The sequence below is a fragment of the Odontesthes bonariensis genome, chromosome 17 (genome assembly GCF_027942865.1).
Source record: "Odontesthes bonariensis isolate fOdoBon6 chromosome 17, fOdoBon6.hap1, whole genome shotgun sequence".
Lineage (NCBI taxonomy): Eukaryota > Metazoa > Chordata > Actinopteri > Atheriniformes > Atherinopsidae > Odontesthes > Odontesthes bonariensis.
The window spans coordinates 1648871-1662000 of record NC_134522.1 but is presented as its reverse complement, the minus strand read 5'-3'; the positions used below and the strand labels follow the sequence as shown (position 1 = coordinate 1662000).

At 40.7% G+C, this 13130-nt stretch overlaps 1 protein-coding gene across 5 annotated transcripts in view; it reads right to left on the bottom strand.

Annotated features, from left to right (window-relative positions):
• LOC142366229 (neurexin-3a-like) overlaps window positions 1–13130 on the bottom strand; it is a 126014-nt gene that overhangs the window by 62493 nt on the left and 50391 nt on the right. For 4 of the 5 annotated variants that reach the window (XR_012766752.1, XR_012766753.1, XM_075448055.1 and 1 more), the window contains exons 7-12: window positions 10148–10174; window positions 8054–8173; window positions 7687–7807; window positions 6878–7138; window positions 4622–4812; window positions 2833–3006 (exon numbers count right to left, since the gene is read on the bottom strand). Coding sequence is in view for 3 of the 5 variants with exons in the window: in XM_075448055.1 (XP_075304170.1) it covers window positions 2833–3006; window positions 4622–4812; window positions 6878–7138; window positions 7687–7807; window positions 8054–8173; window positions 10148–10174 (894 nt within the window). In the remaining 2 variants the exon portion in view is untranslated. The remainder of the gene's footprint in view (window positions 1–2832; window positions 3007–4621; window positions 4813–6877; window positions 7139–7686; window positions 7808–8053; window positions 8174–10147; window positions 10175–13130) is intronic. The other variant, XM_075448057.1, reaches the window with a different exon arrangement.

Sequence of the window (13130 nt, the reverse complement as noted above, 5' to 3'; positions counted from 1 at the left end):
TGATTCAAATGGTGAAAACATCTTCAAACCTATTAAATCAATCAATTTGCTGTTCAAAAAGTACCTTCTAGGTTTTTTTTTTTATAAGATCTGTCTTGCATGATATGTTAACGACATAATTCAGCCAATCAAGGCCAAACGTAGATAATTCACCCATTTAGCATCCAATGAAACACTTGGCAGTGTTGATGTGTAATGTTGGGTGGAGCGTGATCAGGCCTCTTTTTACATGAAATGTGTAAATATCCCCTGACGAGTCTTACTATAAGAAATTTCTCTCAAGTCTTCATTTAGAACAACTATGACGGAGCCAAAGAGTCGACATCTATCGCTGAATTGTCCGCATTTAAACACCCACAACGATGTCTTCACTGATAAAGGCTGGATAGCTGTGACTGATTTAATGAACTGATGAAAGAGACAATAAACAATCCAATTCAGAATTCCCAGATTCAGGGAGCGTTCCAGTTTAATTGTCCCCACTGGGGAAAGGATCTGCTGTAAGGTATCTGCTGTAAGGTATCTGTAAGGTATCTGCTGTAAGGTATCTGCTGTAAGGTATCTAACTGGAGCTGTAAGGTATCTGCTGTAAGGTATCTAACTGGAGCTGTAAGGTATCTGTAAGGTATCTGCTGTAAGGTATCTAACTGGAGCTGTAAGGTATCTGTAAGGTATCTAACTGGAGCTGTAAGGTATCTGTAAGGTACCTCCTGTAAGGTATCTGCTGTAAGGTATCTGTAAGGTATCTAACTGGAGCTGTAAGGTATCTGTAAGGTACCTCCTGTAAGGTATCTGCTGTAAGGTATCTGTAAGGTATCTGATGTAAGGTATCTGTAAGGTATCTAACTGGAGCTGTAAGGTATCTGTAAGGTACCTCCTGTAAGGTATCTGCTGTAAGGTATCTGTAAGGTATCTAACTGGAGCTGTAAGGTATCTGTAAGGTACCTCCTGTAAGGTATCTGCTGTAAGGTATCTGTAAGGTATCTAACTGGAGCTGTAAGGTATCTGTAAGGCATCTAACTGGAGCTGTAAGGTATCTGTAAGGTATCTGCTGTAAGGTATCTGTTGTAAGGTATCTGCTGTAAGGTATCTGCTGTAAGGTATCTAACTGGAGCTGTAAGGTATCTAACTGGAGCTGTAAGGTATCTGTAAGGTATCTGCTGTAAGGTATCTAACTGGAGCTGTAAGGTATCTGTAAGGTATCTAACTGGAGCTGTAAGGTATCTGTAAGGTACCTCCTGTAAGGTATCTGCTGTAAGGTATCTGTAAGGTATCTGATGTAAGGTATCTGTAAGGTATCTAACTGGAGCTGTAAGGTATCTGTAAGGTATCTAACTGGAGCTGTAAGGTATCTGCTGTAAGGTATCTGTTGTAAGGTATCTGCTGTAAGGTATCTGCTGTAAGGTATCTGCTGTAAGGTATCTAACTGGAGCTGTAAGGTATCTGCTGTAAGGTATCTGTAAGGTATCTAACTGGAGCTGTAAGGTATCTGTAAGGTATCTGCTGTAAGGTATCTGTTGTAAGGTATCTGCTGTAAGGTATCTGCTGTAAGGTATCTAACTGGAGCTGTAAGGTATCTAACTGGAGCTGTAAGGTATCTGCTGTAAGCTATCTAACTGGAGCTGTAAGGTATCTGCTGTAAGGTATCTAACTGGAGCTGTAAGGTATCTGCTGTAAGGTATCTAACTGGAGCTGTAAGGTATCTGTTGTAAGGTATCTGCTGTAAGGTATCTGTAAGGTATCTGTACATCACATTACATTACATTACACTTAGCTGACGCTTTTTATCCAAAGCGACTTACATCTATTTAGATACAGGGTATTGGTTACAGGCCCTGGAGCAATGTGGGGTTAGGTGCCTTGCTCAAGGGCACTTCAGCCATGAATAGAGGTATAGGGAGAGGTAATGGCGGGACTTGAACTTGCAACCCTCTGATCTTAAGTCCACCTCCCTAACCACTAGGCCACGGCTGCCCCATCTGTAAGGTATCTAACTGGAGCTGTAAGGTATCTGTAAGGTATCTGCTGTAAGGTATCTAACTGGAGCTGTAAGGTATCTGTAAGGTACCTCCTGTAAGGTATCTGCTGTAAGGTATCTGTAAGGTATCTGCTGTAAGGTATCTGTAAGGTATCTAACTGGAGCTGTAAGGTATCTGTAAGGTATCTGCTGTAAGGTATCTGTAAGGTATCTGCTGTAAGGTATCTGTAAGGTATCTAACTGGAGCTGTAAGGTATCTGTAAGGTACCTCCTGTAAGGTATCTGCTGTAAGGTATCTGTAAGGTACATTGGGAGGCCGGGTTTAGTGAAGGGTAAATTAATTTTGTTTCAGAAACATGCTTAAGTGTAGACTTTTGCTTTAAATATGAGTGTATCAGTCTGCGATATTGTGCCAGAGCTCTTAAACCAGATTTCAGTCACTATAGTACTTTTACTTATCTTTTGTATTTTAAAGACACATTCACATTCACATAACTCAGGAAAACAAACACAAAAAAACTGTACAAAAACATATGAAAAGAGACATAAACAGAGCACCTGTGGATCATTAATTAAAAAAAAACTGCTCTTGTTGTGACTTTGATTGTCGATGGATGGCCAATGTGGCCGATAAAATGTGGTGATGCAGATGAGGAAGCGTTGGATGTTTGGTTTGACTTAGCAGTGAGGAAGCGAGGCAACGAACACGGTTAAAAGGATGGAGTGACTTCCGTATGGATGCAGGGCTGAAGAGCTACTGTTAGCATTGAGCAGGAAGAAGGGGCTGCTGGAGCTGGAGTTGGAGTTGGAGTTGGAGTAGTCTAAATCGGGCTGAGATCTGAGGGACGGTGTACCTTCACATCCACGTTCAATCTGCCCGCTGCGAAACAAGGCGTCATTGAGGAGATCCGGGAGGCGACCGTTGAGGTCCACCGACGCCAAGCAACCCTGAAAGCCTTCTCTGGAAGCCACCAGTTTAGGCAGGCTGCCATACATGCCTGGACCCAGTCCTGCGATGAACAGATCCCCTAAAAGGGCAGAAAGTACACAAACAGAGCGGGAGAATCTGAATAAAGGGTTTTATAGGTGCGTTTATCAGCCAAAGTGATCAAATCTAAGATACAATTCTGAAATAAATCGAAATCTAGCTGTCACGGTGTACTATTCTCACTCGTTGGATGGAAACTGACTGATGTAGAAGGAAAGTACATCAACACTGATGTCTTTCTACAATGGCTCAAAACAACAACAATATACAACTAGAAAATGTCAGAGCAGCCATCTTGGCTCTGCTCTCATAAGCAGTATTAGTACAGAGCAGCCATCTTGGCTCTGCTCTCATAATCAGCGTTAGACCAGAGCAGCCCTGTTGGCTCTGCTCTCATAAGCAGTGTTAGACCAGGGCATCCATCTTGGCTCTGCTCTCATAAGCAGTGTTAGACCAGGGCATCCATCTTGGCTCTGCTCTCATAAGCAGTATTAGTACAGAGCAGCCATCTTGGCTCTGCTTTCATAAGCAATGTTAGACCAGGGCATCCATCTTGGCTCTGCTCTCATAAGCAGTGTTAGAGCAGGGCATCCATCTTGGCTCTGCTCTCATAAGCAGTGTTAGACCAGGGCATCCATCTTGGCTCTGCTCTCATAAGCAGTGTTAGACCAGAGCAGCCCTGTTGGCTCTGGGCTCATAAGCAGTGTTAGACCAGGGCATCCATCTTGGCTCTGCTCTCATAAGCAGTGTTAGACCAGAGCAGCCCTGTTGGCTCTGGGCTCATAAGCAGTGTTAGACCAGGGCATCCATCTTGGCTCTGCTCTCATAAGCAGTGTTAGACCAGGGCATCCATCTTGGCTCTGCTCTCATAAGCAGTGTTAGACCAGAGCAGCCATCTTGAGCAACTTCCGGTTCTTCCGTTTATTTTCACAAAATAAAATACCCGTTGCCTTTTATCATAGGGAAAGCCATTACGATACAATTGGTGCTTTTGTTTATAAAACAGGAAGTGAACCTACCCTCATTGTAGCTAGCTTGAAACTGACGTTTCGACCGGAAATGACGATCGGCGACGTCACGTTACGTTGCATCTTGGGTAGTTTGAGTATGAGTAGTAACCTCATGATGCATACCCAACATTTCAGAGAATCTAGTATGCATCCGGGAACTTCTCGCTTACTCAATCTCGCATACTAACTCTAAAAGTTAGTATGAGTAGTAGGAGAAGTAGGAGAAGTATGCGGTTTCGAACACAGCCTTGGTCTACAGTTGGCTTCACCAGTGTTTGGTTGGTTTCCATTTGAATTAGTTACAATTAAAAATTCGTACCACTCGATTTTCACTATATCATACTATATGCTGGACCTTTAAGCACAATGTGCACATTGAACTTGATTTACATCTGCAAGTCTCGTCCTCTAAAAGCAGTTTTTGTAACATGTAGCCATATTCTAAATTAGACTTCGAACCCTGAGATGTTGGAAGCGATTCGATGCGAGGCAACGTAAAACTGGACAGTGGCAGAACAACAGACCAAACACCGTTGTGAAACTGGCAAAACTGGCAATGACAACAGAAAGCATAGAGGTCTGGTGCTCCTGATATTTGACTCTGGAAAAATAGAAACGCCTACAGCCATGTGCCAGATGTCATACCTTTCAGGTCCAGGTTCTTGGCCCCGTTGATGCTCTGACTCGTGGTGGTAGCGTCCACTTTCAGGGTGTACGTGTTGCTGTTGTCTCGGGTGATGGCCACATTGTGCCACTGATTGTCATTTAAGGCCCTTTCGCTTTTCCCCTTTATGAGGTTGGGCCCATTTCCAAGATCAAAAACATAGTGGATGTATCTGCAAGAGAAGATTTGTTGAGAGTTACAGAAATCTGATGGCATCCTCAGCTTTCTGTCTTTAAAGTTCATGCTTGAAAGGTCAGCAAACTGGCTTCTATCAACCAGCAGGCGCTCATTCAACATCTTTTATCACAGAACTTTGTTCTCTTTGTTATTTACTGCATACATACTCCTGCCTCTATACTGACCCTCTGGTTTCACCACTGAAGTCCGCTGTGTGTTTTGGACTGTTATCATATTGTCTGAATCCGGCTTTTTTTTTTAGATGTTCGCTGGTAAATGCTGAATTTTGTGGTGAGGACGCTGGTTGGCTTTCGAGAGTCTGATCAATCGGATCTTTTGCAGATCGAGCAGGTTTAGTCTTTTAAGAGATCTTTCCAGCACTTCTCTCTTTTTTTCTAAATATACAATATGTTACAGTTACACTTTATACACCACCCCTTTTACAGTGAAGACAATAAATGCTATTTCCTTGTTTCAATCTTCCATGACATGTGCACGCCGTGAATTAGAAAGCGTCGATATCATTACATCCACATTGCTTCGTTATCTAAAGCCCCGCAAAAAAACTCCCCAAGCTTTAATATACATTTACTTCTTGGTCTGACCACTCCCGAAAAAAGCCCAATTTAAAAAAACAACAAAAAAACCCCAAAGAACCCCAAATAAAACGTTCAATACCAAAACATGACAAAATGAAGGCGTAAGAATACATTTCACCCCCCAAACCACCACCTGTTACTACCAAAATGCTGCAGTTTAAAGTAGGCGCTGTTCACAGATGATAACACACTTCATACAAAATTTTGCAGAACTACTTTCTGTTTCGGAACTTAGGTATAAATACCAAGTGTGTAATTTTTTTTTTTCCCAGCACTTCTCTCTGAGAGTTTTCTTTTTTTCTTTAAGAATTCAACTTGACTATCATTCCTATTAAAAGTCATTTCTAGAGATGCACCGATACAGATACTGGAATCGGGTATCGTACTCGTTAAAGTTAACCGGTACCAATTTATTGCATGAAGACCGCGATCAGAGGGTGGTTTGTCATTTTTGTTGTATTTTTTTAGATTGGCAGCTAGGGTAGATGCTTGTGAGATTGAAACCTGTCTTCCAATTCATTGCATTTTTTTGGTGGTAGAAGTATCGGCATCGGTACTCGGTATCGGCTTGAAGTGGTATCGCTGCATCCCTGGTAACACAGAAGACAAGTTTCGGTGCAATCTGTTGGTTTCCTTAGCTAGGAAACTGTTTTTGAATTGGCTCTATATGAACGAATTGGATTATTTTATGAATAATTATGATTACAATTATTTGAATTCCAATTGGCTTGAATTGGACTTTATTATCTAAGTGCCTTGAGATGACATTTGTTGTATTTGGCACTATATAAATAAAAATGAATTGAATTTAATTGAACACAAACTTAGGAAAGAGTGCCCTGAAAACACTTTGTTATATACTTATAGCTTCCCCTAGTTTTGGAATCCAGTTATTTTTAATATAATCTTGTTAAACATTTTCCTAGAAGTGCCAGCGGCGGCTGAACGTTTTTAAAGTCTTTAAAAGCTTTTACATTTGGATCACATTGCCTTTTTAATACCTCTGACTGTAAACAAGCCACAACCCTGCCAAGCTAAATAGGACCTACCCTGCCACAGGATAAAAACTATACCCTTTAACATGTTTTCTAATGGTTAGGCAAGGGATTGATTTAACCTGTGAACACATGACTAGCACAATGGTTTAGTAACTGAGCATTTGGACCGATGGACAACAACACAGGGATGCACTGAGGCCTGTAATTGAAATTCTAAATTAGACTATAAACTGTTCATTAACAGTTGGATGTAGAGCAGCTTTAATTTAGTGTTAATCCTGTTTATCCTACATAGTACTAAACCTCTAAAACCTACTAAACGGGAAGCTAAACCTCACTATAAAACATCTGTAAAGCTTAAAGGAGCCACACATACAGATGTTTATTCTTTATTCCATTACCACAAATCCCACTGCTAATTCTCCAGAGTTTCAATGTGTAAGAGGTTGAAATGCGTCCTCACCCTTTAACCAGTTCTACGGCGATAAAGTCGTTGCCATCTCCGGAGTTGAAGAGGATGAAGCCATCTGGGGAGGTGGTCTTGAACTGGAAGAAGAGGTGCATGGATGTGTAGGCCTGCAGGGTGGCCAGGCTCAGGTAGCTGCTCTTAGATTTGAAGGTGACGGGGTCGGCGATGATGGAACGGACCCCAAAGCGAGCGTTGAGCTCACAATAATCGATGTCGCCATTCTTGCACAAGTCAATGTAGAGCATGCCGTTAAATCTGTGGAGAGGAAGAGAAACAGGCGGCTGAAATCCTGCGCTTCAGTCTGGAAAAGAGCCGGAGACGTTGACCGTTTCAGCCACTGGGGGGCAGAAGAGTCCCACTTCAAACTGCCAGATGGATTACATCATCCCTACTTTCAAAAAAACATCCATCCACACTGGAAAAAATCAAAGTCTTACCAAGTATATTTGTCTCATTTCTAGTCAAAATATCTCATTACACTTAATATGAGACACAACTGCCTAACAAGTTCTATTTCAGCCAGATATAGGGACTTGTTTGAAGACAATACATCTGGAATATCTTGTTAAGTGAAAAAGTCTTGAAAAAAAATTGTTTTGAGTCACATATCATATGAAACAAGCTTTTTTTTTTCATTTGAAGAGGTTTTTAAGCTAATTTCAAGATCACTTTTATCTCAAAAGTCCTAAATATCACATCTTATTTCAAGAAATCTTGACAAGCCGATTTTCACTAGGTCTTAGTTTTTACTTATATTTGGAGGGGCATTTTTTCCAGTGAACATATTTCATAGGAAACTGTACCTAAGGCTCTGCAGGTGACCAATGAAACTGGACGGGATGCTGGAAACGAACTGGCGCTCCGTCATGACGCCCGTTTCAATGTTGTGGAACTCCAGCCGGGTGTGGTCACCCACCATTTGGCCTGGAGATGGGGAGGGTGCAGGGGATGGGTTGAAAAGAAAGACAAAAAAAACCAAAAGAAAAGAGAACACTGTCTGACACTAAACACAAAAGGGCTGATTTAAGGAGAAAATTACATTAACAGTATTAGATGAATGCAAATTGTGGCTAACTGTTTCATAGCTGCATTGGTTCCTATCACGCTATCAATCATTACTGGCAACACACCCCAGCACTGAGAACATTTCCAGTTGGTGCGAGTAAGTACCTTCTGCTACATCATCGTCAACCGTTAGCTTGTAGGTTTTTCCACGACGTACCACGCGCACTGTGTGCCATTCATTATCATTGAGCTTTTGCCCGGCATACAGGGTCTCCGGTCCCTTGCCTGAGAACAGTGGTCAGTCACAAAGTTAAGGACACGCTGAGCCTCAAACCAAACCTTTGTTTGCCCACCGGTTGGTCTCAAAGTTATCGGGTACAAATTCTACAAGCAGCCGAGCAAACGGCCACGAAAAAAGAGTTTGAGAAGAGACTTCGTTCATTTGGGAAACAAAGGTTTGGTCAAGACAGTCATTTACACAGTGAAAATACAAAAAATAGTTTACATCTGCTCATATCATACAGTCGAGGACTAAGCTACAGAGAACTGCTTTTCCTCATCACAGGCTCATAGAGATCTTTACCTACCTTTTTAGTTTCTCTCTCATTTATTAACTGTTAATTACAAAACAAAAGCATCTGAACTCAACCCAACAACTACATCTGCACTTAGCTCTCATTCCATATGGCTTCCATAAGCGGATAGACATGAAGTATGAGCATTTATCTTTTACGTTATTAGACAGTTTGGGGGCATATTTAGGGGCAATTTTGAGGATAAAGCATTTTTTAAATGAAACAATTCAGTTGAATGCAGTCTGACACGGTAATAACTGTGTAATAACATTTTTTAACATGGCTTCTGTAGTGAAAATAAGTTGTTTCTATAAATGGGACGTTGGTTATCTGCCATCAAATGTATAGACCAGGGAATCCCAGTAACTTTGCTCTTTCCTTTGTTATACAGTCTGATACTGGTTCATTTTGAAGGATGCGAGTCCAAAACCAAAGCTCAACACTTAATTTCTATGGGTAGTTATGGGTAGTTGATCTTAATCTAAAACTAATCATCTTTAATAGTACTTAAAGACAAAAAGGGCAGCACAAAAATCCAAAATATTTCTGTTAATTACGGGCTGGAGATCCTCTATAATGTGTCCAAAAGGATATGATCAGTAATATTATTGGAGTGGGACAATTTTATTTGTGGATCTGTGAAGAAAAACATTGATTATCTCGCATTATTTACTTCACTATTCACTTTTTAAGGAGTTATTCGTGTCTATCTCACACATTCTGAGTGAACCAACATGTTCAGACTCATCATTACAACAAGCCGGTGAAGCAAAGGTCTCTATGGGCTCGTTATGAGTGCAAAGCAGTTGTAAAGCAGCAGAGAGAGCTCTCCGATTCTCCATCGAGAACGTGATCTCATTTAAACACCTTTAAGTACTTTAACAATGCTGAAAATAGTCCAACTCTGGATCTCAAGTTTCCTACAAGATGAATTCTTAATCAACGATCTTATTAAGAAAAATATGAGCTCGTAACAAATGAGATTCTTATTTCTGTTGGTGTGAAAGAGTGTCATTAAATCATGAGAATTACAGCCTTTACATTGTAATAAATGACATGAAAATCACTTTTTTTTTACTGTCGTTGATTAATCAATCTTCTCTTTGGTCAGTTGTTTGTCAACTGGTTAGATGCATTATTTTCTTACTAACTTATTTCTATTGGTGCATTAAGATGCTACACACCAGCTCCTAATGCTTTCTGTCTCATATAATAAACGAGTGGTTTAAAAGTTCGATAAAAGGTACAAAGTTCAGCTTTAAAATGGGTCCAGGTTAAGGTTTTAAATCCTGACGAGCTCGACCAAACTCTGTGTGAGAGTCTCGGTTACTGAGACCAACGTTTTATCCAAGATCTGTTTTTCTGGACGAGGTGGCGCTCTAAATACGCTCTCATTCCATAAAGTCATCATTAGAGGTGTGTTTTTAATCCTAATTACCGTAGAAAACAGAATAAAAATATATCTGAAGGCACATTATGTCGTCTCTCACTGACGGCGTCAGAAAGGCTTCACTTAGCTAAGCAGAAAAACAGAGTTTAGTGTTAAAAAAGTCTGTTCTGAACTCCTCAAACTCCACTTTATAATATCAAGAAAAGGTGGAAGTTGGTGCAGAAAAACAAAAACAAACAATCAACAATATACCATCAACATAGAGAGCAAAATGAAACTTGAGTGTTAACTTACTGGAGTTACAGTTTATCCTGATACAGTCTAGATGGGGAAGAATAAATGACAGATGAAATTGCATCCTTCAAGGTTACTGCTGCAGACATCCAAAAACAAAAAGTCCACCCTTCCGGGGACGTACACATGCAGGAGGGCGGCCATTTCATTCCTCTGGGTGTTTACATTTAAACTTTCCGCCAAATAATCGTGGTAACATGGAACATTACATCATTGAGTACAGAACAAAGGTAAAAAGATTGGTTTTATTTTGTCACTAACAAGAGTTTTTAATAGTAAAATGGCCACTTATTGGACCAGCAACTTGGCTTTTCCAACCCAACGCTGACGGTTTTGACTGTTTTAAGTGTTTTTCACGTGAGGAAAAGTCAGAAATACAGTTTGATTTTATTTCAAACAGCAAAAGAAAGTTACATCTAAGAGAATTTTGTGAAATTACGTGGTCTGAGACCACAACAACAGCGTGGGCTGGTCGCCATGTGGCTGGTGGTTTCATGTGTCGTCAACCGCAACAGAAAAGTGGGAGCAAACAGCCGCGATCCAATCAGCACCAGCACCGTGCAGAGGCACAGGATCCCCAGACGCTACGCTACGTCTTTCTGTGGCGCTGAGCTGCTTCGGAGGCTGAGTCTGAGTGTTTATACGCTAACAAAACGGGCCTGTGGGGCAGTATTTTTACTCAAGTTCCGGATATGTTTTACATTTATTAATGCAAACAGCGAAACTTTGATCTAAATGTGATGAGTAAACCAGCTAAAGTCTGTGAACTCTGCTAGAATTCTTACGTTTAATTCAAATTACTCTAGGTTTGTGGCTAGATTTGATCGTCTGGTTGTTTTCAGCGTTAAAAATAAAATTGGAGTTGGTGTTTGGAAGCAGTGGGGTCGCAGCCAGCTGCAGGTTTAGCTGGGCTCTGTTCTCGGGCTGTTCGCCTGACGGGCCGCAGGCTTAAGGCCTTTGAAGGGGTGAATACCATCTTTTGACAAAGCATGATGGAGAAATGGAGCTGACGGGGTAAACGAAAAAAAGAACAAGATGCTGAAAAAGCACACAGTTCGGTTAAAGGTACCATCGTTAGCAAACGAAAGACACACAGAATAACAGGAGGGTGAGAGAAATGGCTTCATGTCAGACACAAAGCTGAGGTTAGTGAGAAAACTGAGGAATATTCTGCCGTCGGATGCACCGAAACTCATAAGTTAGGAGCTACATCTGAGTCTGTACATGTGTTCTGCTTATTGTGCTGCAACTTCTGACAGAAAGATGGCTTCCTGCTTCAAATATGAGTCTAAGAAGTTATCCAGTTAACACACATTCACAAACATTTACGCTGTGTTCGAAACCGGATACTACTCCTACTAACTTTTTGAGTTAGTATGCCAGTTTTAGTCAGCGAGAAGATCCCGGATGCATACTAGATTCTCCGAAATGTTGGATATGCATCATGAGGTTACTACTATAAACAAAGTATTTTTCTATTCTATTCTACTCATACTCAAACTACCCAAGATGCAACGTAACGTGACGTCGCTGATCTTCATTTCCTGTCAAAACGGCAGTTTCAAGCTAGCTACAACGAGGGTAGTATGCAGTATGTAGTATGTAGTATGTAGTATGCAGTATGTACTATGTTGTATGTAGTATGTAGTATGCAGTATGTACTATGTTGTATGTAGTATGTAGTATATAGTATGTAGTATATAGTATGCAGTATGTAGTATGCAGTATGTAGTATGTAGTATGCAGTATGTAGTATGTTGTATGTAGTATGTAGTATGCAATATATAGTATGTAGTATGCGGTATGTAGTATGCGGTATGTAGTATGCAGTATGTAGTACGTTGTATGTAGTATGTAGTATGCAATATATAGTATGTAGTATGCGGTATGTAGTATGCGGTATGTAGTATGCAGTATGTAGTATGCGGTATGTAGTATGCAGTATGTAGTATGCGGTATGTAGTATGCAGTATGCAGTATGTAGTATGCGGTATGTAGTATGCAGTATGCAGTATGTAGTATGCAGTATGCAGTATGTAGTATGCGGTATGTAGTATGCGGTATGTAGTATGCAGTATGCAGTATGTAGTATGCGGTATGTAGTATGCGGTATGTAGTATGCAGTATGTAGTATGCAGTATGTAGTATGCGGTATGTAGTATGCAGTATGTAGTATGCGGTATGTAGTATGCAGTATGCAGTATGTAGTATGCGGTATGTAGTATGCAGTATGCAGTATGTAGTATGCAGTATGCAGTATGTAGTATGCGGTATGTAGTATGCGGTATGTAGTATGCAGTATGCAGTATGCAGTATGTAGTATGCAGTATGTAGTATGCGGTATGTAGTATGCAGTATGCAGTATGTGGTATGCGGTATGTAGAATGTAGTATGTGGTATGCGGTATGTAGTATGTAGTATGCGGTATGTAGTATGCAGTATGCAGTATGTAGTATGCGGTATGTAGTATGCGGTATGCAGTATGCGGTATGCAGTATGTGGTATGCGGTATGTAGTATGCAGTATGTAGTATGCGGTATGTAGTATGCGGTATGTAGTATGCGGTATGCAGTATGTAGTATGTAGTATGCGGTATGTAGTATGCGGTATGTAGTATGCGGTATGTAGTAGGCGGTATGCGGTATGTAGTATGCGGTATGCAGTATGTAGTATGTAGTATGCGGTATGTAGTATGCGGTATGTAGTATGCGGTATGTAGTATGCGGTATGTAGTATGCGGTATGTAGTATGCGGTATGTAGTATGCGGTATGTAGTATGCAGTATGTAGTATGTAGTATGTAGTATGTAGTATGCAGTATGCAGTATGTAGTATGCAGTATGTAGTATGTGGTATGTAGTATGCAGTATGTAGTATGCGGTATATAGTATGCGGTATGTAGTATGTAGTATGCAGTATGCAGTATGTAGTATGCGGTATGTAGTATGCGGTATGTAGTATGCAGTATGCAGTATGTAGTATGT